Raw genomic sequence first — 26,829 nt, forward strand, 5'->3', positions numbered from 1 at the left:
GAATTTATGTCTTGTGATGCAGGGAATATGTACAGCATAGCAGGAATTAAAATAGCTGATTATAATAATATATCTATAATAATGTAATAAATATATATATTGATAATGGTTATAGATTCGGACCAGCTTATAGGTTAGTATAGTTAAAATACTCACAGGGCAGAAATGACAATGACTTAACTTAGAAAGATCAAATCTTAGAAGTTATTTGGTTTCTATTTTATAATATTATGAGCAGTATAAAGTGGATATGATATGTCAAATCCTGAAACTCCACAGGTGTCAGGAACATTCCCTTGAAAGTTGAGCTGCGTTAAGTTGAAGGCAAATAAAAGGATGCTTGCTATTTGGTAGATACTATTTTGGTACCCAGCATCTTTAGACTGTGCAACTTGCAGATTTTTCAAGAAAGTGAAAAAAAGTTTAAGTGCATTAAGAGAACCGATTCATAATGTTTAACAAAGTTAAACTACTACTACGCTTGTGATTAATTACAAATATTTAAGGTATTGGAAATAAAAGAAAGCTTGTAATTTTCTGTAGGACTCCAGTACATTTTTAGAAAGATAACGTAAGTAATCAGTGTGCGTATGTGGAAAAAGTAATTTTTAGGGAAAATGCAGGGATAAAAATGGGGAGTGAAAAGTTTCTCTCTCTCTCTGATAGTGAAAACTAACTTTCTGTCTCTCTCAAAGGAGACCGTCAAGGCAATTAAAAGAATAATAAAGCACTCTGATGTGGTTTTGCTCAGTGATCTTTGACATATAGTCTCATGAGCAGGCTATTTGCACTGCCAAACCTTAGTTCTCTCATAGGAACCATGTACATATAGGAACTTAAATAAAGAGCAAAAATAGGTTGTCTGCCTCATAGATTGTGAGGACTGTTTACAATAATGCATGTAAAGTGCTTTCCTCAGTGCCTGTCACATGAGAAACACTTGATTAGTAGTAATTGTCAATTGTATATATCAAACAGTAGAAGGACATTACATGAAATAAGAACATAAACCTCTGAAAAATAATGAGTTTAGCCCATCTAATGAAACTGGTTAATACGGTAAGACGGAAATTGGAATAGAGATTTTTAGTGTTTAAAATCACATTTGATTCAGATAATTAGAGAACAGTCTTTTTAATTAGTGCACTTAAATCAGAATAATTCCTTTATAATTACTTATTTTTATCTTTTCAAAACAGATTCAAGATTTTTGGAAAGTTACCTCTTATTTCTTTACGAATCTCAGATAAAAAACTACAAGGGATTATGGAATTGATTGAAAGCATTCCAAAACCTGAACCAGTAACTGAAGTATCTGCCCCTGTCAAATCATTCCAGGTAATGTTACTTTCAAAATTAATATAAGCATGAATTAAGAAAGTCCACAAATAGTATTTCAAACAGTCACAGGAATTTTATATAAGACAATTTGCAATTTGTTTTGAATAGACATTAGGAAAATTACTTTTTTTTTTTTTTTTTTGAGACAGAGTCTCGCTCTGTCACCAGGCTGGAGTGCAGTGGCGTGATCTCTGCTCACTGTAAGCTCCGCCTCCCAGGTTCACGCCATTCTCCTGCCTCAGCCTCCCGAGTAGCTGGGACTACAGGCACCTGCCACCACGCCCGGCTAATTTTTTGTATTTTTAGTAGAGACGGGGTTTCACCGTGTTAGCCAGGATGGTCTCGATCTCCTGGTCTCGTGATCTGCCCACCTCGGCCTCCCAAAGTGCTGGGCTTACAGACGTGAGCCACCACGCCCAGCCAGAAAATTACATTTTGAGAGAGAAATTGAAATGGTAAAAAGTATAAATAGTTAAGAAAGATACAAAATAATAAATCGACTTTTCTAATTTCTGCAGCCTCCAATCCCTCTCCTGAGCAATAACACTGTTAACTACTGCTTCTCTAGTTTTTAAAAAAATTATTTATGGCATATACTAGTACACACATGCACAAGAACATGCATGTGTGTGTGTATGTAGTATGTGTGTGTATACATACATGTATATATTCATTTTTTTTTTTTTTTTTGAAACAGAGCCTATCTCTGTCACCCAAGCTGGAGTGCAGTGGCGCAATCTCGGCTCACTGCAACCTCTGCCTCCTGGGTTCAAGCAGTTCTCTGCCTCAGCCTCCTGAGTGGCTGGGATTACAGGCGCCCGCCACCACGCCCAGCTAATTTTTTTTTGCATTTTTAGTAGAGACAGGGTTTCACCATCTTGGCCAGGCTGGTCTTGAACTCCTGACCTTGTGATCCACTTGCCTCGGCCTCCCAAAGTGCTGGGATTACAGGTGTGAGCCACCGTGCCCGGCCTGTATTCTTTTATTTTTAAAATTAAATGAAATCATTATACACACTATTCTGAATCTGTATTATTTTCACCATTATTATCATATATGCCTTAGATAAATTTTTATGTTAGCACATACAGATCTACCTCATTTGTTTATGGTGATATAGTATTTCATTTTCTGCATATACCATCTTTTGCTTAATATATCTCCTTTTGATGGATATTCACATTATGAATGTTTACAGTTATGAAAAATACTGCTTTGAACTTCCTCATATATATACATATATATGTGTGTATATATATATTTGCTTATACTTTTATTCATAGGATAAATTCCTAGAAATGGAATTGTTGAGTAAAAGAGGATGTGAATTTTGAATTTTGATTATTTTGCCAAAAAAAAATTTTTTTTTTTTTTTTTGGGACGAAGTCTCCCTCTTTTGCTCGGGCTGGAGTACAGTGGCGCAACCTTGGCTCACTGCAACCTCCGTCTCCCAGGTTCAAGCGGTTGTCCCATCTCAGCCTCCCAAGTAGCTGGGACTACAAGTGCGTGCCACTACACTTAGCTGATTTTTGTATTTTTAGCCGAGATGGAGTTTCACCATGTTGGCCAGGCTGGTCTTAAAATCCTGACCTCAAGTGATCTGCCTGCGTTGGGCTCCCAAGTACTGGGATTACAGGCGTGAGCCACTGTGCCCAGCCCAAATTTGCTTAATTTATAGTTTGCTAACAGTGAATGAATATCTTTCTATGCTTTCATTACTGAGTATTAGCAAATGTTAAAATTTTATTCGAAGTGAAAAAATGTCATCTTCTGGTTTTGATATGCTTTTTTAAATAAGTAGAACATACTTTCCTGAGTTTACTATTTTAATTTCTGTTTTTAGAAACTGCTGTTCATGTCTTTTTTCTATTGGGTTATGGTTGTCTAATTAAGGAAGTAACCTGCTTGTCATTTAAAATTACTGTTGTTTCCTCATTTTGTTGTTTGGTTGTTTGATTTTTATCTCATATGTAAATTTATTTTTGCCAGGCAGAAGCGTTTTATTTTTTACATAGTCAATTTTTTTTTCCTTCATGATTTCTGGACTTTGTATTATGTGACTTTTCCCTTTCCAAGAGAATTTCAGAAAGAAAAAAAATATATTCACATTTCCCTCCATTTTGGGGGGTAACAGGGGGTTCTTTACTCATGTTTAAATGCTTTTCTTTTGAAGTAGTTTCAAACTTGAAACATTCCAAAAATAGTGTAAAGAAGGTTTTTTTTTATTATTATATTTTAAGTTCTGGGATACATGTGCAGAACATGCAGGTTTGTTACATAGGTATACACGTGCCATGGTGGTTTGCTGCACCCATCAACCCGTCATCTACATTAGGTATTTCTCCTAAAGCTATCCCTCCCCTAGCCCCCCACCCCTCGACAGGCCCCAGTGTGTGATGTTCCCCTCCCTGTGTTCATGTGTTCTCCTTGTTCAACTCCCACTTATGAGTGAGAACACGCAGTGTTTGGTTTTCTGTTCCTGTGTTAGTTTGCTGAGAATGATGGTTTCCAGCTTCGTCCATGTCCCTGCAAAGGACATGAACTCATCTTTTTTTATGGCTGTATAGTATTCCATGGTATATATGTGCAGCATTTTCTTTATCCAGTCCATCATTGATGGGCATTTGGGTTGGTTCTAAGTCTTTGCTATTGTGAACAGTGCTGCATTGAACATACGTGTGCATGTGTCTTTATAGTAGGATGATTTATAATCCTTTGGATATGTACCCAGTAATGGGATTGCTGGGTCAAATGGTATTTCTGGTTCTAGATCCTTGAGGAATTGCCACACTGTCTTCCACAAAGCTGGAACTAATTTACACTCCCACCAACAGTGTAAAAGTGTTCCTGTTTTGCCATATCCTCTCTAGCATCTGTTGTTTCCCAACTTTTTTTTTTTTTTTTTTTGAGATGGAGTCTCGCTTTGTCGCCCAGCCTGGAGTGCAGTGGTGCGATCTTGGCTCACTGCAAGCTCCACCTCCTGGGTTCACGCCATTCTCCTGCCTCAGCCTCCCGAGTAGCTGGGACTACAGGCGCCCACCACCATGCCCGGCTAATTTTTTTGTATTTTTAGTAGAGACGGGGTTTCACCATTTTAGCCAGGATGGTCTCAATCTCCTGACCTCGTGATCTGCCTGCCTCTGCCTCCCAAAGTGCTGGGATTACAGGTGTGAGCCACTGAGCCCGGCCCCTTTTCCCAACTTTTTAATGACCGACATTCTAACTGGCATGAGATGGTATCTCGTTGTTTTGATTTGCATTTCTCTAATGACCAGTGATGATGAGCTTTTTTTCATATGTTTGTTGGCCGCATAAATGTCTTCTTTTGAGAAGTGTCTGTTCATATCCTTTGCCCACTTTTTGATGGGGTTGTTGGTTTCTTACTTGTAAATTTTTTTCAGTTCTTTGCAGATTCTGGATATTAGCCCTTTGTCAGATGGATAGATTGCAAAAATTTTCTCCCATTCTTTAGGTTGCCTGCTCACTCTGATGATAGTTTCTTTTGCTGTGCAGAAGCTCATTAGTTTAATTAGATCCCATTTGTCAATTTTGGCTTTTGTTGCCATTGCTTTTGGTGTTTTAGTCATTTAGTCTTTGCCCATTCCTGTATCCTGAATGGTATTGCCTAGGTTTCCTTCTAGAGTTTTTATGGTTTTAGGTCTTACATTTAAGTCTTTAATCCATCTTGAATTAATTTTTGTATAAGGTCTAAGGAAGTGGTCCAGTTTCAATTTTCTGCATATGGCTAGCCAGTTTTCCCAACACCATTTATTAAATAGGGAATCTTTCCCCCATTGCTTGTTTTTGTCAGGTTTGTCAAAGATCAGATGGTTCTAGATGTGTGGTGTTATTTCTGAGGCCCCTGTTCTGTTCCATTGGTCTATATCTCTGTTTTGGTACCAGTACCATTGCTGTTTTGGTTACCGTAGGCTTGTAGTATAGTTTGAAGTCAGGTAGTGTGATGCCTCCAGCTTTGTTCTTTTTGCTTAGGATTGTCTTGGCTATACGGGCTCTTTTTTGGTTCCATATGAACTTTAAAGTAGTTTTTTCGAATTCTGTGAAGAAAGTCAGTGATAACTTAATGGGGATAGCCTTGAATCTATAAATCACCTTGGGCAGTATGGCCATTTTCACAATATTGATTCTTCCTATCAATGAGCATGGAATGTCTTTCCATTTGTTTGTGTCCTCTCTTATTTCGTTGAGCAGTGGTTTGTAGTTCTCCTTGAAGAGGTCCTTCACATCCCTTGTAAGTTGGATTCCTAGGTTATTTTATTCTCTTTGTAGCAATTGTGAATGGGAGTTCACTGATTATTTGGCTCTCTGTTTGTCTATTATTGGTGTATGGGAATGCTTGTGATTTTTGCAGATTGATTTTGTATCCTGAGACCTTGCTGAAGTTGCTTATGAGCTTAAGGAGATTTTGGGTTGAGGCATTGGGGTTTTCTAAATATACAGTCATGTCATCTGCAAACAGAGATGATTTGATTTCCTTTCTTCCTATTTGAATACCCTTTATTTCTTTCTCTTGCCTGATTTCCCTGGCCAGAACTTCCAATACTATGTTGAATAGGAGTGGTGAGAGAGGGCATTCTTGTCTTGTGCCAGTTTTCAAAGGGAATGCTTCCAGTTTTTCCCATTCAGTATGATATTGTTTGTTGCTTTGTCATAAATAGCTGTTAGTATTTTGAGATACATTCCATCAATACCTAGTTTATTGAGAGTTTTTAGCATGAAGGGTGTTGAATTTTATCAAAGGCCTTTTCCGCATCTATTGAGGTAATCATGTGGTTTTTGTCATTGGTTCAGTTTATGTGATGGATTACGTTTATTGATTTGCATATGTTGAACCAGCCTTGCATCTCAGAGATGAAGCCAACTTGATCGTGATGGATAAGCTTTTTGATGTGCTGCTGGATTTGGTTTGCCAGTATTTTACTGAGGATTTTCACATTGATGTTCATCAGGGATATTAGCCTGAAATTCTCTTTTTTGTGTGTGTCTCTGCCAGGTTTTGGTAGCAGGATGAGGCTGGCTTCATAAAATGAGTTAGGGAGAAGTCCCTCTTTTTCTATTGTTTGGGTTAGTTTCAGAAGGACTAGTACCAGCTCCTCTTTGTGCCTCTGGTAGAATTCGGCTTTGAATCTATCTGGTCGTGGGCTTTTTTTGGTTGATAGGCTATTAATTAGTGCCTCAATTTCGGAACTTGTTATTGGTCTATTCAGGGATTCGACTTCTTCCTGATTTAGTCTTGAGTGGGTGTATGTGTCGAGGAATTTATCCATTTCTTCTAGATTTTTCTAGTTTATTTGTGTAGAGGTGTTTATAGTATTCTCTGATAGTAGTTTGTAGTTCTGTGGAATCAGTGGTGATATCCTCTTTAGCATTTTTTATCGTGTCTGTTTGATTGTTCTCTTTTCTTTATTAGTCTGGCTAGCAGTCTATGTATTTTGTTAATCTTTTCAAAAAACCAGCACCTGGATTCACTGATATTTTTGGAGGGTTTTTCGTGTCTCTGTCTCCTTCACTTCTGCTCTGATCTTAGTTATTTCTTGTCTTCTGCTATCTTTTGAATTTGTTTCCTCTTGCTCTTGCTTCTCTGGTTCTTTAATTGTGATGTTAGGGTGTTGATTTTAGATCTTTCCTGCTTTCTCCTGTGGGCATTTTAGTGCTATAAATTTTCCTCTAAACACAGCTTTAGCTGTGTCCCAGAGATTCTGGTTGTGTCTTTGTTCTCATTGGTTTCAAAGAACTTCTGCCTTAATTTCATTATTTACCCAGTAGTCATTCAGGAGCAAGTTGTTCAGTTTCCATGTAGTTGTGCGGTTTTGAGTGAGTTTCTTAATCCTGAGTTCTAATTGGATTGCACTGTGGTCTAAGAGACTGTTTGTTATGATTGCCATTCTTTTGCATTTGCTGAAGCTTGTTTTACCTTCAATTATGTGATCAATTTTAGAATAAATGTGATGTGGTTCTGAGAAGAATGTATATTCTGTTGATTTGGGGGTGGAGAGTTCTGTAGATGTCTATTAGGTCCGCTTGGTCCAGAGCTGAGTTCAAGTTCTGAATATCCTTGTTAGTTTTCTGTCTTTTTGATCTGTCTAATATTGACAGTGGGGTGTTAAAGTCTCCTGCTATTGTTGTGTGGGAGTCTAAGTCTCTTTGTAGGTCTCTTAAGAACTTGCTTTATTCTTTAAGAATGTTGAATATTGGCGCCCACTCTCTTCTGGCTTGTAGGGTTTCTGCAGAGAGATCCGCTGTTAGTCTGATGGTCTTCCCTTTGTGGGTAACCTGACCTTTCTCTGTGGCTGCCCTTAACATTTTTTCTTTCATTTCAACCTTGGTGAATCTGACGATTATGTGTCTTGGGGTTGCTCTTATTGAGGAATGTCTTAGTGGTGTTCTCTGGATTTCCTGAATTTGAATGTTGGCCTATCTTGCTAGGTTGGGGAAGTTCTCCTGGATAATATCCTGAAGAGTGTTTTCCAACTTGGTTCTATTCTCCCCGTCACTTTCAGGTACACCAGTCAAATGTAGGTTTGGTTTGGTCTTTGCACATAGTCCCATATTTCTTGGAAGCTTTGTTTGTTCGTTTTCATTCTTTTTTCTGTAATCTGGTCTTCATGCTTTATTTCACTAAGTTGATCTTCAAACTCTGGTATCCTTTCTTCCGCTTGATCGATTTGGCTATTGATACTTGTATATGCTTCACGAAGTTCTCATGCTATGTTTTTCCACTCCATCAGGTCATTTATGTTCTTCTCTAAATTGGTTATTCTAGTTAGCATTTCCTCTAACCTTTTTTCAACACTCTTAGGTTCATTGCATTGGGTTAGAACATGCTGCTTTAGCTCAGAGGAGTTTGTTATTACCCACCTTCTGAAGCCTGTTTCTGTCAATTCTGCAAACTCATTCTCCATCCAGTTTTGTTCCCTTGCTGGCAAGGAGTTGTGATCCTTTGGAGGAGAAGAGGCATTCTGGTTTTTGGAATTTTAGCCTTTCTGCACTAGTTTTTCCCTAATCTTTGTGGATTTATCTACCTTGAGTCTTTGATGTTGGTGACCTTCGGATGGGGTTTCTGTGTGGACGTCCTTTTTGTTGATGTTCATACTGTTCCTTTCTGTATGTTAGTTTTCCTTCTAACAGTCAGACCCCTTTGCTGCAGGTCTGCTGGAGTTTGTTGGAGGTCCACTACAGACCCTGTTTCCCTGGGTATCACCAGCGGAGGCTGCAGAACAGCAAAGATTGCTGCCTGTTCCTTCCTCTGGAAGCTTCGTCCCAGAGGGGCACATGCCAGATGCCAGCCAGAGCTCTCCTGTATGAGGTGTCTGTCGACCCCTGCTGGGAGGTGTCTCCCAGTCAGGAGGCATGGGGGTCAGGGCCCCACTTGAGAAGGCAGTCTGTCTCTTAGCAGAGTTCGAGTGCTTTGCTGGGAGATCCACTGCTCTCTTCAGAGCCGGCAAGCAGGAACGTTTAAGTCTGCTGAAACTGCACCCACAGCCGCCCCTTCCCCCAGTTGCTCCGTCCCAGGGAGATGGGAGTTTTATCTATCAGCCCCTGACTGGGGCTGCTACCTTTCTTTCAGAGATGCCCTGTCCAAAGTGGAGGAGTCTAGAGAGGCAGTCTGGCTACAGTGGCTTTGCTGAGCTGCAGTGGGCTCCGCCCAATTTGAACTTCCAGGAGACTTTGTTTACACTGTGAGGGAAAAGCCGCCTTTTCAAGCCTCAGCAATGGTGATTCCCGCTCCCCCCACCAAGCTTGAACATCCCAGGTTGACTTCAGACTGCTGTGCTGGCAGTAAGAATTTCAAGCCAGTGGATCTTAGCTTGCTGGGCTCCATGGGAGTGGGATCCGCTGTGCAAGACCGGCTTCAGCCCCCTTCCCAAGGGAGTGAAAGATTCGTCTTGCTGGCATTCCAGGTGCCACTGGGGTATGAAATAAAGCTCCTTCAGCTAGCTTGATGTTTGCCCAAATGGTTGCACAGTTTTGTTCTTGAAACCCTGGGCCCTGTTGGTGTAGGCACCTGAGGGAATCTCCTGGTCTGCCAGTTGCAAAGACTGTGGGAAAAGTGTAGTATCTGGGCTGGAGTGTACCGTTCCTCATGGCACAGTCCCTCAGGGCTTCCTTTGGCGATGGAAGGGAGTTCCCTGATCCCTTTGTGCTTCTGGGGTGAGGCAAAGCCCCACTCTGCTTCACCTCGCCCTCCGTTGGTTGCATCTACTGTCTAACCAGTCCCAGTGAGATGAGCCGGGTACCTCAGTTGGAAATGCGGAAATCACTGGCCTTCTGCATTGATATTGCCTGGAGCTGCAGGTTGGAGCTGTTCATATTCAGCCATCTTGCCAGCCACCAGTGTAAAGAAGTTTTATCCCCAGTCTGTTAGAGAGTATGTTACTAGCTGGGCGTGGTGGCTCACATCTGTAATCCTAGCACTTAGGGAGCCCGAGGCAGGCAGATCACTTGAGGTTAGGAGTTCGAGACCAGCCTGGCCAACATGGTGGAACCCCGTCTCTACTAAAAATATAAAAATTAGCCAGGCGTGGTGGTGGGCATCTGTAATCCCAACTGCTCAGGAGGCTGAGGCAGGAGAATCGCTTGAACTCTGGAGGTGGAGGTTGCAGTGAGCCAAGATTGCGCCACTGCACTCCAGCCTGGGCGACAGAGCGAGACTCCATCTCAAAAAAAAAAAAAAAAAAAAAGAAAGTGAGTTAATGTCCCATTACTCCTGAATACTTTAGTGTTTTGTTGTATTCTTTTCCTAGTCTGTTGGTGAGTTTTTTTGTTTCTTTAATTGTCTTTTGGAGGGCAAAAGTTTAATTTTGATACAATTGACTTTAGCAATATTTTCTCTAGATATTGAGCTTTTTGTATCACATCTCTGCAATTTTTGCCTAATTTAAGGTCAAGAAGATTTTTCCCTGTGTTTTTTTCTAGAAATTTTTTAGAGTTAGGTTTTATACTTAGGTCTCTCATCCATTTAATTTTTCTATATGGTGCTTGTGATGGGATCCTCTTTCTAGTTTTACATCTGCACTTAGTTATTTCCGTTTTGTTTGTTAAAAAGACTATTCTTTTACTATTGAGTTGACTATATATGTGTAAGTCTATTTCAGACTCTTCTTTTCCAGTGATTTCTGTGTCTATCATTTCCATCTGTTTCTGTCCTTTTGTTGATATCATACTGTCTTAATTATACTATAGCTTCATGTCTTGAAATCCAGAAAGGTTAGTCCTCCAACTTTTTGTATTTCCAAAATGTTTTCGACTGATTCCTTTGCCTTTTAGAATCAACTTATCAATTTCCACAAAAATTCTGGCTGAGATTTGGATAGAAATTGTATCATTAATTTGGGAGAATTAACATTTTAGCAGTATTGAGTCTTTCAGTTCATTAACATGGTATATCTCTCCATTTGCTTAGGTCTTTTTAAGTTTTTAAAAATTGGTTATTTGTAGCTTAAGCATCCGTTTGCTAATATATGTTGTTAAATTTGTACATAGTGTATGGGCTGAATTGTGCCCTTCAAAATTTATATATTGAACCCTAATTCTGCTATTTCACATTGTGACTGTATTTACAGATAGGTTCTTTACAGCAGTGATTAAGTTAAAATGAGACCACTAGGGTGGGCGCTAATCCAGTTTGACTGGTGTCTTTATAAGAAAAGGAAATTTGATCTCACAAAGAGACACCAGAGATGCATGCACACTGAGGAAAGCCCATGTGAGGACACAGAAAGGAGGTCATCTGCAAGTTAACGATAGAGGTGGCCTCCAGAACTGAGAACATAGATTTCTGTTGTTAAAGTCACCCAGTCTATGGTATTTTGTTATGGCAGCTCTGGCAATCTCATATACGTTTTGGTACCAAGCAGTGAGTTGTTGCTTAACAAGCACTTAGAAGTGTGGAAGTGGCTTTAGAACTGGGTAATGGGCAGAGACTGGAAGAATTTTGAGGAACATGTTAGAAAAAAACCTAGATTCTATCGTTTAATAAATTGTTGATATAAAATATGGACGTTCAAGCTGTTTCTGTTGAGACCTCAAGTGGAAATGAGGAACATGTTATTTGACGTTGAAGGGAATGTGGTCCTTGTTATAAAGTGGCAAAGATCTTGGTTAAATTATGTTCTAGTGATGAAGTTGGATATTTAGCTGTGGAGATTTCTACGTAAAATGTTGAAGGCATAGTCTTATTTCTCCTTGCAGCTGGTCAAATCACTTGAGGCCAAGGAGTTCAAGACCAGCCTGGCCAACACGATGAAATCCCGTCTCTACTAAAAATATAAAAATTAGCTGGGCGTGGTGGTGCACACCTGTAGTCCCAGCTACTCAGAAGGCTGTGGCACGAGAATCACTTGAACCTGGGAGGCGGAGGTTGCAGTGAGCCGAGATTGTGCCACTACACTCCAGCCTGGGTGACAGAAGGAGAATCTGTCTCAAAAAAAAAAAAATAATTGTACAATATATGGTTAATATGTATTTGATTTATTACAAAGATGCCAGCCTAGCTAAGTGGGGGAATGATCACCTTTTCAACATATGGTGCTGAAACAACCGGATTTCCATGTGGAAAGTAAATTAATTTCAACCCTTATCTTATATGTGGAATTTAACTGGAAGCATAGACCTAAATATAAAGTCCACAAGTGTAATTTCTGGAACAAAAAATGTAGGATAAAATGTTTGAATCCTTGCAGTAGGTAAAGATAGCTTAGGATATAAAAAGCGCAAATATAACAGGAGGAAAAAATAAATAAATTGGACTTTATAAAAATTAATTTTTTCTGCTGTTTGGAAGACGTTAAAAAAGGTGGAAAGGCAAACCATCTAACCATCCGCTTGGGAAAAATAGTTGCAAAAATATTTTTACAAGTCCAGACTTGTATCTAGAATATATGAGAAGACTAACAGCTCAATAATAAATGACTAAACAGGTAGCATGAAAAGATGTTCGACTTTATTACTCACCAGAAAAATGCAAATCAGAGCCACATAGAAATACTACTACACAATGGTTAGAATGGCTAAAAATAAGAATGGCAATACCATGTCAAGGTACTGCCATGACAAGGATTTAAAACTCTCATATGTTACTTGTGAAACTTGAAAATAGCATAACCCTTTGTAATTTAGTTTGGTAGTTTTTAAAAATAAGGTTAAGTATATACTTACCATATGACTTGGGAATTCTACTCCTAGGTTTTTACCCAAGAGAAATGAAGTCATATGCCCACCAAAAGACTTGAACTAGAATACTCACAGTAGGGTTATTCATAATAGTAAAAAGTTGCATAAAACCCAATTGTCTATCCAGAAGTGAATGGATAAGGAAAAATAGTATATTCATACAGTAGAATACTACTCAGGAAAAAAATACTAATACATGTAGCAGTGATGGGCAGTGACTGAGTGTAGGGGGAGCTTCCCTCAAAACTCCAGGGTATTTTAGGGAATAGAACGCGGGATTACTTGGCAATTCATTTAAGAACTTAACAAAACTTGTTTTCTAAAACCTAACAACTACATTATAAAAGAGGAAAATAATAGCCCAGTTTCACTAATAAATGTAAGATACAAAAATTTCAAAACATTAAAAGTTGAAATTAAGGTAACATAGTTGTTACTTTTGGGAGGATGCCTAATGATTGCAGGGAGCTTAAGGGAGGCTTATGAGTTGCTTGTAATGTTTCATACTGGACCTGGGTGGTTGGTAGGTTGAGTGTGTTTACTTTCTGAAAATGTATTGAACTTTAGAGTTTATGTACTTCGTGTAGTAGATTATAATGTGCTTAAAAAAAATGCTGCTGCTGCTTCCAAAATGAGCAGAATTTCACAGAAGGGCAAACACAAATAACCAAAGAAGCTATTTGTGTTTGATATGATATGTAACCATTATGCATTTGTGAAATTGTAATTAAAACTAGGATGACATGGCCAACGAGACTGATATAATTTGAAATCTTTGAACACCCTAAGCATTGTGAGGATATAGAGATACAGAAACTGTGCTGCTGGTGTTAATGTAATGTCTTATCACCACTTTTGAGAATGGTTTGATAGTGCTCAATAAGGTGAACATATATAATTTTACTGTTTGGAAAAGTTTTATCCACAAGCACCTGTGGGCATATCAAGGATGTTTATAGTAGTGCTACAAGCAAAAGCAAAAATCTATAAGCAACACAAATACTCACCAACAGTATAGTGGACAAATAAGTAGTGGTTTCTTCATCAGTGCAATACAATATCACAGTAAAATTCAGTTAACTATCAGTGTGGTTAAAATTTAAACATTGTTTTGTAAAGGAAGTCACAGGAAAATGTATGTCATATATGCTACAGTTTGGAAAGAGGCAGGGGTAAATGATGCATTATTTAGATAATCATTCATAGGTGCTTTAGTACAAACAACTAAATAAAAGCAAGATCATGATGAGAGGTAGGGAACGTGACAAGGAGGAATGAGATCCGGGAGGAACACATAAGAAGATGCTTCTAGGTCAGGATATGGTAATGTTTTATTGCTTGGCTGGGTTGGAAAATTCAGATGTGTCTTTTATTATTATTTTTTTAAACTGCAAAATTTGTTTTTATATATGCTCTATTTCTCCAAACTGTAAAAAAGTAAATTTCCTGAAATACCTTTCAGAGATCAAAAATAAAAGTAAGTTCCTCAATTCTAGAGGCTTTAAGTATTGTGACTTGTGTGTTCCTCACAGATGTCCTGATTTAATACTATGTTGACTTAAAATATAAGATCTCTTTCTACTCAAAGCCTGTCATCAAGGACATTATTAAAACAGTTCTACAATTTTTATTTAGCCTTAAAATTGTAAAACTACTACTTTAGAATCTGCGTTTTATAATGTATTTTTCTAATTTAGACCTGATATCTTCTGAGTTAATTCAAATTGGATAGCTTTTTGTCAAAACTGTTGTAGAACTTTGAATAAACATTTTTTGAATAAGCAGTGAATAAACATTTTTGTGCTAATCAACAGTGAATTACTTTTCTTTCAGATTCAAACATCTACTTCTTTGGGAACATCACAGATTTCACAGAAAATAATTCCTCTCTTGGAACTTCCATCTGTTTCTGAAGATGGTAAAGTGAAACTGCTTAAGGATATTTTTCTTATTTTATTAAAATAATTTCTGTTTTGAGGCATATTTTTCTCAAAGGACCACACAGAGGAAGGAAAATATCTTTTCCTTTTAAAGTCTAGGTTCTTGGTTGAGGCTCTATGAATGAAAGACAGATTAACATGAGAAAACAAGCAGACTTACTAGCATTCATATTTCATGGGTACATGCAAGAAGCTCAGGAATGAGTAACTCAAGGTGGTGATTAAAATTTGGGTTTATATACCAGTTTGGGCTTAAACAAAGGAAAAGAGGTTTTGGGCTTCAGGGATAGGGGTTGCTGGGGAGGCAAGGTATATGGGAAGGCGACCAGAAAAGTATGGTACACAAGGGTAAAGTTTGTTACGCAGATATGTCAGTGTTTTCTCCGTTGATAAGAATGTCTTGGGAGTAAGAGTCATCTTCCCTGGTACAGAAAGGAAGATACCTTTACAAGGTAGATTTCTCTTATAAATGTTAATTTCCCTTAGAAAAGGGAAACTTAGGATCTGTCTTCAGAGCTTTTCCTGTGTCTGCTGTTTCTTAAAATAATTGACTCAGTGTAATCCTTATGCCAAAAAGACATGTTTTCGAGTGGCATATTTTGGTCTTCTGTAGTCATATAAGAAATTTCAGGCAATAGTAGATATTTGTATATTTTCAGGAAATTTTAACTAAAATTTATTTTAAATAGCACAATTCCTTAAAGTTGCTTTTGCAGTGGGTTTTTTTGGTATAAAGTTGAACTGAAAATGACAAGGACCAGCCGGGCACAGTGGCTCATGCCTGTAATCCCAGCACTTTGGGAGGCCAAGGCGGGCGGATCATGAGGTCAAGAGATCGAGACCATTCCGGCCAACATGGTGAAACCCCACCTCTACTAAAAGTACAAAAATTAGCTGGGAGTGGTGCTGCACACCTGTAGTCCCGGCGACTTGGGAAGCTGAGGCAGGAGAATCGCCTGAACCCAGGAGGTGGAGGTTGCAGTGAGCAGAGATCGTGCCACTGTGCTCCAGCCTGGTGACAGAGCGAGAGTCCGAATCAAAAAAAAAAAAAAAAAAAATGACAGGGACCACTAATAAGTTAATTATCTTTATTTGGCTGTGAGTTAAAAAACACCACAAAACTTCACAGATGTCTTAATTTCTAATGTGTTTTTTAGTTATTTGGAAAATTTTGCTATAGTATATTTAAAACGTTTTTAAAAATATAATTATTAAAGGAAAATCATCAATAATTATCTACATTTACATATAAAAATATATAACTATTCTGATACCAAATATGTGCTTTTTAATGACTGTATTAGAAAAGGTGTATGTCTATATTTTTAAGACTTTAAAAATTGATAAATGTTAAATAACAGAAACTGCCATGTTGATTCTTGGTTTCTTAGAGAACAATTTTTCTTTATTTATAGTCACCAGAGAGAAGTTGTTTGTGAGATCATCTACCTTAACTTCAGTCTTATTTATTAGGGATATACTTCTGATTGTTTCATTTAAACCTAGTTTTAATGGTTTTACTAAGTTATCTAATGCTTTTTCAGTACTTTTTAATATCAGCATATGTGTATGTATATCAATGTATATATACATATACCTATATTTGTGTATATATATGTATACAAAGTAATGCTTGATCTCAGTTTACTTCATTCAGACTCTGCTGCTAATATTGCAGAGTTTATACCTAAGTCCTGTTACACTATCCAGGTAGAGTGAGCATATTAACATATTACTTTGAGTATTCATGGTGTGTATAATCATCGGCATTGGCATTTCCTGTAAAATTTAAGCAATTTTAAAATAGACTGTTTCAAAAGGTGGGCTTCTTAAGCTAAAGATTACATCTTATAATGTTCCATGCTTCTTTATAACCAAGAATGTTATTTAAAAATAGAGTATCCCTTTGTTTAAAATGGACAATAAAAAAGTACAGTAATGTCTATATTATTTTCTGTTTATTTTGGTTCTCATGTTAATATTTGATATTTAAAAGAGAGCCTTAGTGTTTTAGTGTTCATATTTATTTCAGAAAAATATTGAAATACTGTTAAATTGATCATTTTAATTATTGACTTAAATAATGTTCTGTGAAATTTAGATTCAGAGGAGGAATTTTTTGATGCACCATGTAGTCCCTTGGAAGAACCTCTTCAGTTTCCAACTGGAGTTAAAAGTATTCGAACCAGAAAGTTACAAAAGCAGGATTGTTCAGTAAATATGACTACATTTAAAATACGATTTGAAGTACCAAAGGTAGGTACTATGGTAAAATTAACATGGCTTAATTTGTTTGCTGTTTCTATATTTACAGCTTACTATATAGTCTCATTGTTAAGAAGCACTATCTTTTTCACCCTAATTAAAGTAGTTCCAGACTTGCTGTGTGATTCTTGGTCACTCCCCCCCCCCTTTTTTTTTTAATAAGATTAACTTCCTTAATCAAGAGTGAGGGATTTAAATTTATTCAGTACATGTTTTTGTGAAAACGATTATTTATGTTGTGTGTGTATTGTATGTCTGTGTGGGTATAAAATCTCTCCTAAATTTTAAATAATAATATATCAATTGTATGTATACCTCATATATTCACATGTAACCACTATGCACATAAACATGTTTTTGTTTTATGTAGTGGTAGTCTCTTTTTTCTTTCTTCTCCAGGTTTTGATCGAGTTTTATCACCTTGTTGGAGATTGTGAACTATCTGTGGTAGAAATTCATGTTTTAGGATTGGGTGCAGAAATTGAGATTAGAACATACGATTTGAAAGCAAATGCCTTTTTGAAAGAGTTCTGCTTAAAATGCCCAGAATACTTGGGTAAGAATCTCTATTTTTTAAAATAAATAAATTAATTTCATTGTTTGACTACCTGCTAGAGAGTTTTCAATTCTTTAGGCTCTGAATCAGTACATTTGCTAAAATATTCTCAGAGAAGCATTCCTTTTTGAGTTAATCTTTAACTTTTATAGTTGGTAATGTGGGAGGCACACTGGAGATAAAATGAAGATAATTTTATTCATTATGGAAAATCAGATGGTAATGGTTGAATTTTAAATCTACTTAACTGAGTATTGGAACACTTAATTAGTTTTCTATTGTTGCTATAACAATTTACCACAAACTTAGTGCTTAAAAACAACACAAATTTATTATCTTAGAGTTCTGTATGACAGAAGTCTGACACAAGTCTCACTGGGCAAAACTCAAGGTGTTAGTAGGACTTCCTCTTAGGAGGCTCTAGAGGAGGGTCCATTTCATTGTTCAGTCAGGTGTTGACAGAATTCATTTACACTTCGTTTAAGTCTATGTTTCCTTGTTGCCTGTTAGCGGATGGCTGCCCTTAGGCCTCTGTTGCTTTTTGCACGTAGCTGCTAACCGCAATAAGGCATCAGATCCTCCTCATGTTGCCATATCTCTAACCTCCTCTTCTGCGTTTTGCTTCCACTCTTAAAACTCCAGTGATTAGATTGGACACACCTCGATAATCCAGGATAATATACCTTTAACCTTAACCTTAATCCCATCTTCCAAGTCCCTTTTGCCATATGAGTTAACATATTCTCAGATTCTGGGGAATTAGAGTGTAGGTATCTTTGCTGGGGGCAGAGGGCAGTATTCTGCTTACTGCAAACCTTTTGTGTTCGTAATGGATATATGATCCCTAAGAAACTATTCTGTTTCCTATGTTAGGTAATTAGGAGGGTTGTATTTATATTTCTTCATTTACATTTTTTGGATTCTTTTCCTTGAAAGATAATTGTGAATAGTAGAGGCAATTATTAGGACACCAGTTTCATTTTATTAAACTCCTTTGTAGCATAATAATATTGTGTATGAGCAGAGGTGGAATTAAAATTTTTTAAATAGACTTTATTTTTTAGAGCAGTTTTAGATTCATGGGACAATTGAGCAGAAGGTACAGAGGTTTCCCATATACTCCTTGTACCCACACCTGCATAGCCTTTTTCATTATCAACATCCTCCACCAGAGTGGTACATTTGTTACAATTTATGAACCTACACTGACACATTGTAATTACCAAGAGTCCACAATTTACATTAAGGTTCACTGTTGCTGTTATACCTTCTGTTTGGACATGTATAATGACATGCATCTACCATTACCTTCTCATGTGGAGTAGTTTCACTGCCCTAAAAATCCTCTGTGCTCCACCTATTTGTCCCTCCCTCCCACTTAACCCCTGGCAACTGGTGATCCTTTTAGTGTCTCCATAGTTTTACCAGCATGTCACATAATTGGAATAATATATATCCTTTTCAGATTGGCTTCTTTCACTTAGTAATATATGCTGATGTTACCTCCATGTCTTTTCATAACTGGGCAGCCCATGTCTTTTTTAGCAATGAATGATATTCTCTTGTCTGGATGCACCACAGTTTATTTATCCATTCATGTACTGAAGGATATCTTGGTTGCTTCCACGGTTTGGCAATTGTTAATAAAGCTGCTGTGAACATTTGAATGCAAGTTTTTGTGTAGACATAAATTTTCAGTTTCACCGGGTAAATACCAAGGAACATGATTGCTAAATCATCAAGAAACAGTTTGCTCTAGTAATTGGAAAGAAAAGTAAACCAACGTGACAGTGTTCCCTCATAACCCAGGAACTTTATAGCAGTTACTAAGTTTTTTTTTATTATTATTAGTTTTATTTATTTTTATTTTTTGAGATGGGGTCTCGCTCTGTTGCCCAGGCTGGAGTGCAGTGGCATGATCTCGGCTCACTGCAAGCTCCACCTCCTGGGTTCATGCCGTTCTCCTGCCTCAGCCTCCCGAGTAGCTGGGACTACAGGCGCCCGCCACCACGCCCAGCTAATTTTTTTTTTTTTTTTTTTTTTTTTTTTTTTAAGTAGAGACGGGGTTTCACCATGGTCTCGATCTCCTGACCTCGTGATCCACCTGCCTTGAGCTTCCCAAAGTGCTGGGATTACAGGCGTGAGCCACCGCGCCTGGCCGCACTTACTAAGTTTTATGTTTATTCTTATGTTTGCTTTGCCAAGAACAAAGGATTAAAAAACCCTTGCAAACAGAAAAAAGAGTATACAATTATTATTGCGCTTATTTCTGTAATATTTTTGTTTCTGTTTTCTCAGAGGGAGTGAATAGCAGTTTCTTGCACAAAGTAAATGATCAGTAAATGGTTCAATGAATGAATAAATGTGTAAACAAAGTGGGAACTTTTTAAGGCTTCAAGTGTGGCTAGCACTTGCAGTAGAAAACAGGTTTATGTGCTAAGCATTAGGTTTGGAGAACTCTGTGCAATTTGTGGCATTTTTTTCTCAGGAATTGTATGATTAGTTTGTAGTCCTTTCTTCCAGTCTTTAGATACTAATTTTCTAGCAACCATAAGTCATTTGGTGATGAGAGTTTTAAAAGCTTTCTATAAATTCTCTTCTACACTGGTTTTCTTAGTATAGCACATTTTGAGCAGAAGCAGTAATATTAAAATGGGAGAGTTCCTTTATTCCCCTCGCAGGACGTGCCACAGGGGTGTGCATTTCCCTAGAGGGAGCATGCAGACGGGCAGGTGCAGAGGCTGTGGGGAGTGCTTTTGGGCTCCGGCCCCAGGGCAGCATCTAGGGGTAGGTGTCTACAACCCCTGAAGCCCAAGGGGCATGTGTTACAGTATGCTCTTTCAACTTTGCCATCTGCAGACAGCTTTTGTTAATCACCTCAATAGACCGTCTTCCTTATCGCAAGGGCAGGGGGCCAGTGTGACGGCCTGAGTTCTTGCCCAGTGTACCAGAAGAATTGGATCACATGTGGGCTGGAAGGATGAGTGCAAGGTTTTATTGAGTGGTGGAGGTGGCTCTCAGCAAGACGGATGGAGAGCCGGAAGTGGGGGATGGAGTGGGAAGGTGGTCTTCCCCTGAGGTTGGGCCACCCAGCAGATGGACTCTTCACTGACAGCCCCTAGTTGAACTACCCCAGCGTCCGGACGTCCACATCCTTCCTCTTCTCTCTTTTTCTGCCATGCTGCCCCGCCACTCTCTGCCACTCTCCACCACTCTGTTCCTCTGCTCTTCTCAATGCTCAGCTGCTTCTATCTGTGCCCACTAAGGCTTTGGGCTTATATGGGCACAGGATGGTGGGTATGGTGGGCCAAAAGGCAACTTTTCAGGTGCAAAAACAGAAATGCTTGTTCTCATTTAGGGCCTCCAGTTTTTAGGCTTGAGGGTGGGGCCTTTGCTGGGGAACTGCCCTCTTCTACCCAGTATTTCCCTGTCTGCTGTCCATATCAATATAACTAATAAAGACTGATTACATGGTAATAGGGTTTATTTTAATCTAAACTAATATACAGAAAACTTAATGTTTCATCTCATTCCCGGTCTGTCTTCTGAACAGCTGGGTTTTCAAGGACTGATGATTTCCTTTTTAGCTATTTCAGTGATCCAGGGCCAGAATTCTCTTCCTGCCCTTTCATTGTTCCTAAAAACCATTCTGGTTTCTCTTTAATTGATTCCTGTTTTTTCTTACCTTACCTCCTATCTAGGTTTAGAAGGGTATGAGACTTCAGTGTTGTGGCACATGAAGGAGGTAAGGGAATTGTGAGGAGAAATTAAATTTTTAGAGTTTAAAGAACAAAGAAGTAACTTGACTTGGGTAAGGTAGAATCCAAGGTCCAGAACTCATATAGGAAAGCCTTCTTTTGCAATTACATAATTAATAAGATTGCTTGCATTTATTTTCAGTTACCTTTCCGATGAAAAGATAATTTTTAAAAAATTATTTTTAGATGAAAACAAGAAACCAGTTTATTTGGTTACAACCCTGGATAACACAATGGAAGACCTGTTAACGCTGGAATATGTAAAGGTAAGCAGTTTCATTTATATCTGCTTAATATGGTAAGTATGCTGCTGAAATGTTAAGTTTTGTAAGTTTGGTATTATTCAGTTTATTTAATCTTCACTGTAACATAATCTCTTTGTAACTCCTAATACTAAGGTTTTTTTGATTTTGTCATCTTGTATTAAATAGTTGTGATTTATAAATACTTCATATAGCAAAATAAGAAGATTGTGTTCTAAGTAGAAATGACCTGGAGTTTGATTTTTTTTTCCCCCAACAGGGGTACTGAGAAAGAAACACACTTTTTAGTCTTGTTAGAGTGTATTGTTTTATGTGATACAAGATGATGCTTTCACTTTATTTTCCACTGTTTTGTGAAGTTACCTGATATTCCTAGGGTCAATAACTCCATTCCTTTTTTATTGATTTATGATATTCATTTTATCATTTGTTAAGCTTTTCTATGTACTATGGTCTATTTCTAATTTTTCCATGTTTCTGCTGACTTCCGTGTTTCTGCGTCAGACTATTTTAATAATTATAATAAGAATAATGCAGAAAGCATTTAATCACTTTAAAACCATTTTTGCTATCCATTATTGACTAGATGTCTTAAGATTTTTGTTGTATATGCATTATATAGCTTTTATGTAGCAAAAGTATTCTAGACCTAAAGAAAATGGATAAAGAAAATGTGGTATATATACAAAATGAAACACTATTCAGCTTTAAAAAGGGGGGGAATGCTGTCATTTATGTCGACATAGATGAATGTGGAGAACATTATGCTAAGCGAAATAAGCCAAGCACAGAAAGACAAATACCTCATGATCTTCTTCATGTGTGGAATCTAATAAAACTGAACTTACAGAAGTAGAGAGCACAGTGATGGTTACCAGAGGGTAGCAGGGATGGGAGGGAGGGAAGGAGAGGGAATAGAGAGTTGTCAATCAAATGGTACAAAGTTCTAGATAGACAGGAAGAATAATTTTTGAGATCTGTATACAGCAGGGGGACTGTAATCAATAATAATGTGTTGTTTATTTTAAAACAACCAAGAAAGTGAATTTCAAATGTCTCACCACAAAGAAAGATAGGAAAGCGAGGTGACAGATATGTTAGTTAGCTTAATTTAATCATTTAACATTGTGTACATATGTCAAAACATCACATTGTACTCCATAAGTGTATATAATTATGATTTGTCAAAAATATTAAATTTTTTAAAAAGAAAAAGAAAACACAGAGTATTTGGATACTTGGTGGACAATTCTGTCACAAATTTTGTTTTTAAATACAGGAAGAATTAGGAAGAACCGTACAGAGTTGTTGATGACCGAATGATTATTCTCCACACTTGATAATATCCAACATTTCCTCTCTTGATAATAAGAATGATAGTATGTAACATTTATTGAATACTTGCTATGTGCCAGAGAGTCCAATACTTACATTTTCTTTTGTTCTGGTGAAGTGGTTGCTTATTTAGGTAATTATATGTGTGTGTATATGTATATATATTATATATATGTATATGAACAGCTGGAAAATTATATAAATGTGTATTAGGACTATAATGTAATTGTATATGTATGTCTTCCTAACATGTTCTAACAGATTTGTTTTCTCTTTGGAAAGGCTGAAAAGAATGTACCCAACTTGAAAAGTACCTATAACAATGTTTTACAATTGATTAAGGTATGAGTAGATAATTTATTTTTTAATTATATACTGTATTTCTATTTCTTATGGAAATTATTTTCTAACTGGAATTGTAAGATCCTTAAAGATAAGAAAATATTATAAATTATATCCTTTATGCCACAAAGCATCGTGCCTTGTAGAGAGCTGGCAAGCAAATATTTATTGACCTATCACTAAAATCAGCTTTGTTCTTTAGGTAAATTTTTCCTCTTTGGATATTCATTTACACACTGAAGCACTTCTGAATACAATAAATTATCTTCATAATATCCTTCCGCAATCAGAGGAAAAATCAGCCCCAGTGTCCACTACAGAGACTGAAGACAAAGGAGATGTCATTAAAAAATTAGGTATGTTTTTTAAAAATTTAGCATCAACTTTTTTTTTTTAACCATGTAGGTCAATAAATCTAGACTCTGACTTTATTATTAACTTCAAATATTGGCTTCAGAATTCTGTTGCCTAGGTTAATATCTAGAAGGATTCATTATATGCCAGGATAATTTTAGAAAATAAAGGAAACTACTGCTGAAGAAAATGTTGCTTTTGTTTATCGTATATAATAATTGTTTTTAGTTTAAGATTATATAGTAGGAGTATTAGATTAAAAATTTTTTTTTCTTCCACCTCCCAGTAGGAGGATTAGATTTAAATTAAAATTTATGCATTTCATGACATTATTTTAGATTAGACAAATATGACTAACAAACTTTGAGTATTGTCAGCTGGGTGTGGTGGCTTATGCCTGTGATCCCAGTGACCCAGGGAGGTGAGCGCTGTGGGGATTGAGGCTCGAGGATCACTTGAGGCCAGGAGTTCAAAACTAGCCTGGGCAACATAGCAAGACCCTGTCTCCAACAAAATTTTAAAAATTAGTTGGGCATGGTGGTGTTTGTCTGTAGACCCAGTTTACTTGGGAGGCTGACACATTAGAATCACCGGAGCCCAGGAATTCAAGGTTGCAGCGATCTTCAAGCTACAATTGCACCACTGCACTCCATCCTGGGTAACAGAGAGAGACTCTGTTTCGGAAAAAAACCGAAAAAGAGTATCAGAGCATATTTTAAAATCAGAGTATAGTACTTTCGAAGCAGTGAAAAGTTGCAATTTTGATAATGACAAGTATCACCTAGTAATTATTGGTTCTCAAAAAATTTTGAAATTTATAGCTACAGTGTTTTAGTTTCAAATGTTTAGTTTCTTCTTGAAACAGTGTTGTCTATTTGCTTTTGTTTTCGTTAGATTTTATTGTTTTTTAGAATTTTCGATTCAGTAGGGAATATCATACCTTGCTTTCAACTGAATTGCAGATCAGGTTTTCTCTGATATCACTATTTGTGATATTTCAGTTACTTTATAAGTATAGTGAGGTAACTACTAAATGTTTTTCCTCATGTTTTATAATATGAATTTTTTTTTGCAGCTTTAAAACTATCCACAAATGAAGATATCATTACTTTGCAGATTTTAGCAGAATTATCGTGTTTACAGATCTTTATTCAAGATCAGAAACGTAACATTTCTGAAATTAAGATTGAAGGTAATAAAATTTCACAAAAAGCAAATTAAAAGACATTAAATGAAAGAAAAGGCAGTCATTCTTTTGTTCCCTTAGGGCTTGATTCTGAGATGATTATGAGGCCTTCAGAAACTGAAATAAATGCAAAGCTAAGGAATATAATTGTTTTAGATTCTGATATAACAGCTATATACAAAAAGGTAAGAATATTTTTAATTAAATAATAGTACATCATTAAATAGGATTGTCCTTTAAGAGTGGTCATAGGTATCATTTGGACATTTGTCAGAATTTGGTAATGTGGCTTATTATGTGCATGGGTTTTGGAGTCAGGCATAATTGGGTTTTTAGCTCTACTCCTTAGTAGCTGTGTGACCATTAGCAAGTTACCTAATCTTGGGCTCTGTTTCTTTATTTGTAAACTGAGGATTACAGTATCTCATAAATGAGATGAGTATGAATAATGCTCCAGGAACAAAGTTTTGGGAGAGAACCTAGTAAATACCTTTTTCACTTTTTTTTTTTGGTTCATGTACTCTGAATCTCATAATGCATTTTAGATACATTTGAGGGTCTGAAGTCTGAGGAAGTGAGATTTTTTTATAAAGCTTATTGTCATCAACGATCACTAGTATCGTTGTTGTAATAATGATAAGAGAGTCCTTTGAACTGGATGATTAGTTGTTGAAGGTTAGGTAATTTGTTACTGGTTATAAAACAGTGAGGTTCCTGCTGCAGAGTTGAACAGGCAACATCCTACCTGAAGCAGGCAGGATTATGTATTTAAGGAGGTTAAAGGAATATCAGATAGTAGAATCCAGAAAAGCTGAAGTACTTGTTGAGTCAGGAAGTCAGCATTTGGAATATGTTGAGAAGAAAGGAAATAGATAAATATATTTTGCCAGTAATACTATAGTGATGAACTGATTTTTATGTTTAAAAAATTCTTATTTCTAATATCTTCTTGTTATGGCTTATTTAGTGGGATAGAAAAACAGTTCCAACATCAAAAAGAAATGACTCATAGCAATAAGGAACAAGAAATTTTCCAGAAGCCATCGTTTTATTTGCTTCTATTGCTTTTATTTTAAAAATCATAAGTATCAGAGTATTTAAGAAATAGGTTATCCATTTTATTTTCCCTATCTAGAAAGTAAAGCTCACAGAAATAAAGTATCTACGAAAAGTTATACAGAACTGAGAGCATGATCCAACCCATTGATTTTTTTCTCTGTAATTTTATTTTTATTTTTTATTTTATTTTTTTTGAGACAGTCTTGCTCTATCACCCAGGCTGGAGTGCAGTGGCGCAGTCTTGGCTCACTGAAACCTCCACTTCCTGGGTTCCAGTGATTCTCGTGCCTCAGCCTCGTGAGTAGCTGGGATTACAGGTGCGCACAACCACACCCAACTAATTTTTATATTTTTAGTAGAGACAGGGTTTCACTGTGTTTGGCCAGGCTCATCTCAAACTCCTGGCCTCAAGTGATCTGCCTGTCCCGGCCTCCCAAAATGCTGGTATTACAGGCATGAGCTACTGTGCCCGGCCTGTAATTTTATTTTTAAAATATCTACAAGGTTAAAAATTCAGTTTACAGAAAGTTACAAAATAAAAAAAATCTTTCTCTCTTGTCTTCTTGCACGATTTTCATTTCCCTTTCCCTGTTTCTTAACTTTGATTCCATTGTACATGGTTTTTAAACAAACTGCCTTGTTTAGTAACTTTCCACGTGTCAAAGAACCAGAGAGGCATAAGGTTTTTGCCCTTACGAAATCAGACCTGATTATGAATCAGTTTCATAAGCCTTATACAGTGATATATACTATTGTGCGAGTTTTAAGTGTACTGAGACATTGAGGCCCTCAACTTTAAAGGTGGGAGCCCCCAGACCATTTGTTTGACTCTGTCTTGGAGCAGCATCCTCCATTTACTGTAGCACCATTGGACAAATACTGTTTTTATTTATATATGCCATAAGGTAAAAAGGATTCTAGCTGACCTGATAGTCTCATGAAAAACATATCATAGTAAATTAGTTTCTGATATCTTCTTCATAAAAAATATTTTGAAAGTAAAGGCTTTAAAAAATCCAGTTTTTAATGCTTAATTCTTGGTGATGGGTACACAAGTCTTTCTAATTATTCTCAACTTTTCTGGCCTTGTTATTAGGCCAACACTTGCTTCATGAAATGAGTTGGGAAATGCTTTCTTCCTGTTTTCTGAAAAATTTGTATAGAATTTGCATTATTCCTTAAATGTTTGATGGAATTATCAGTGCACATATTTTTTGTGTATAGTTGAGGCTGGGATTCA

At 37.0% G+C, this 26,829-nt stretch overlaps 1 protein-coding gene across 6 annotated transcripts in view; it reads left to right on the plus strand.

Annotated features, from left to right (window-relative positions):
* The window catches only part of VPS13A (vacuolar protein sorting 13 homolog A), a 238,492-nt gene that overhangs the window by 81,632 nt on the left and 130,031 nt on the right, over positions 1 to 26,829 (plus strand). For all 6 annotated transcript variants that reach the window (XM_019033908.4, XM_055351759.2, XM_019033909.4 and 3 more), the window contains exons 23-31: positions 1,200 to 1,338; positions 14,365 to 14,449; positions 16,573 to 16,727; positions 17,136 to 17,292; positions 21,237 to 21,316; positions 22,931 to 22,990; positions 23,193 to 23,346; positions 24,420 to 24,536; positions 24,612 to 24,715. In XM_019033908.4, the coding sequence (XP_018889453.4) occupies positions 1,200 to 1,338; positions 14,365 to 14,449; positions 16,573 to 16,727; positions 17,136 to 17,292; positions 21,237 to 21,316; positions 22,931 to 22,990; positions 23,193 to 23,346; positions 24,420 to 24,536; positions 24,612 to 24,715 (1,051 nt within the window). The remainder of the gene's footprint in view (positions 1 to 1,199; positions 1,339 to 14,364; positions 14,450 to 16,572; positions 16,728 to 17,135; positions 17,293 to 21,236; positions 21,317 to 22,930; positions 22,991 to 23,192; positions 23,347 to 24,419; positions 24,537 to 24,611; positions 24,716 to 26,829) is intronic.

This window comes from Gorilla gorilla, chromosome 13, assembly GCF_029281585.2.
Source record: "Gorilla gorilla gorilla isolate KB3781 chromosome 13, NHGRI_mGorGor1-v2.1_pri, whole genome shotgun sequence".
In the NCBI taxonomy this organism is placed as follows: domain Eukaryota; kingdom Metazoa; phylum Chordata; class Mammalia; order Primates; family Hominidae; genus Gorilla; species Gorilla gorilla.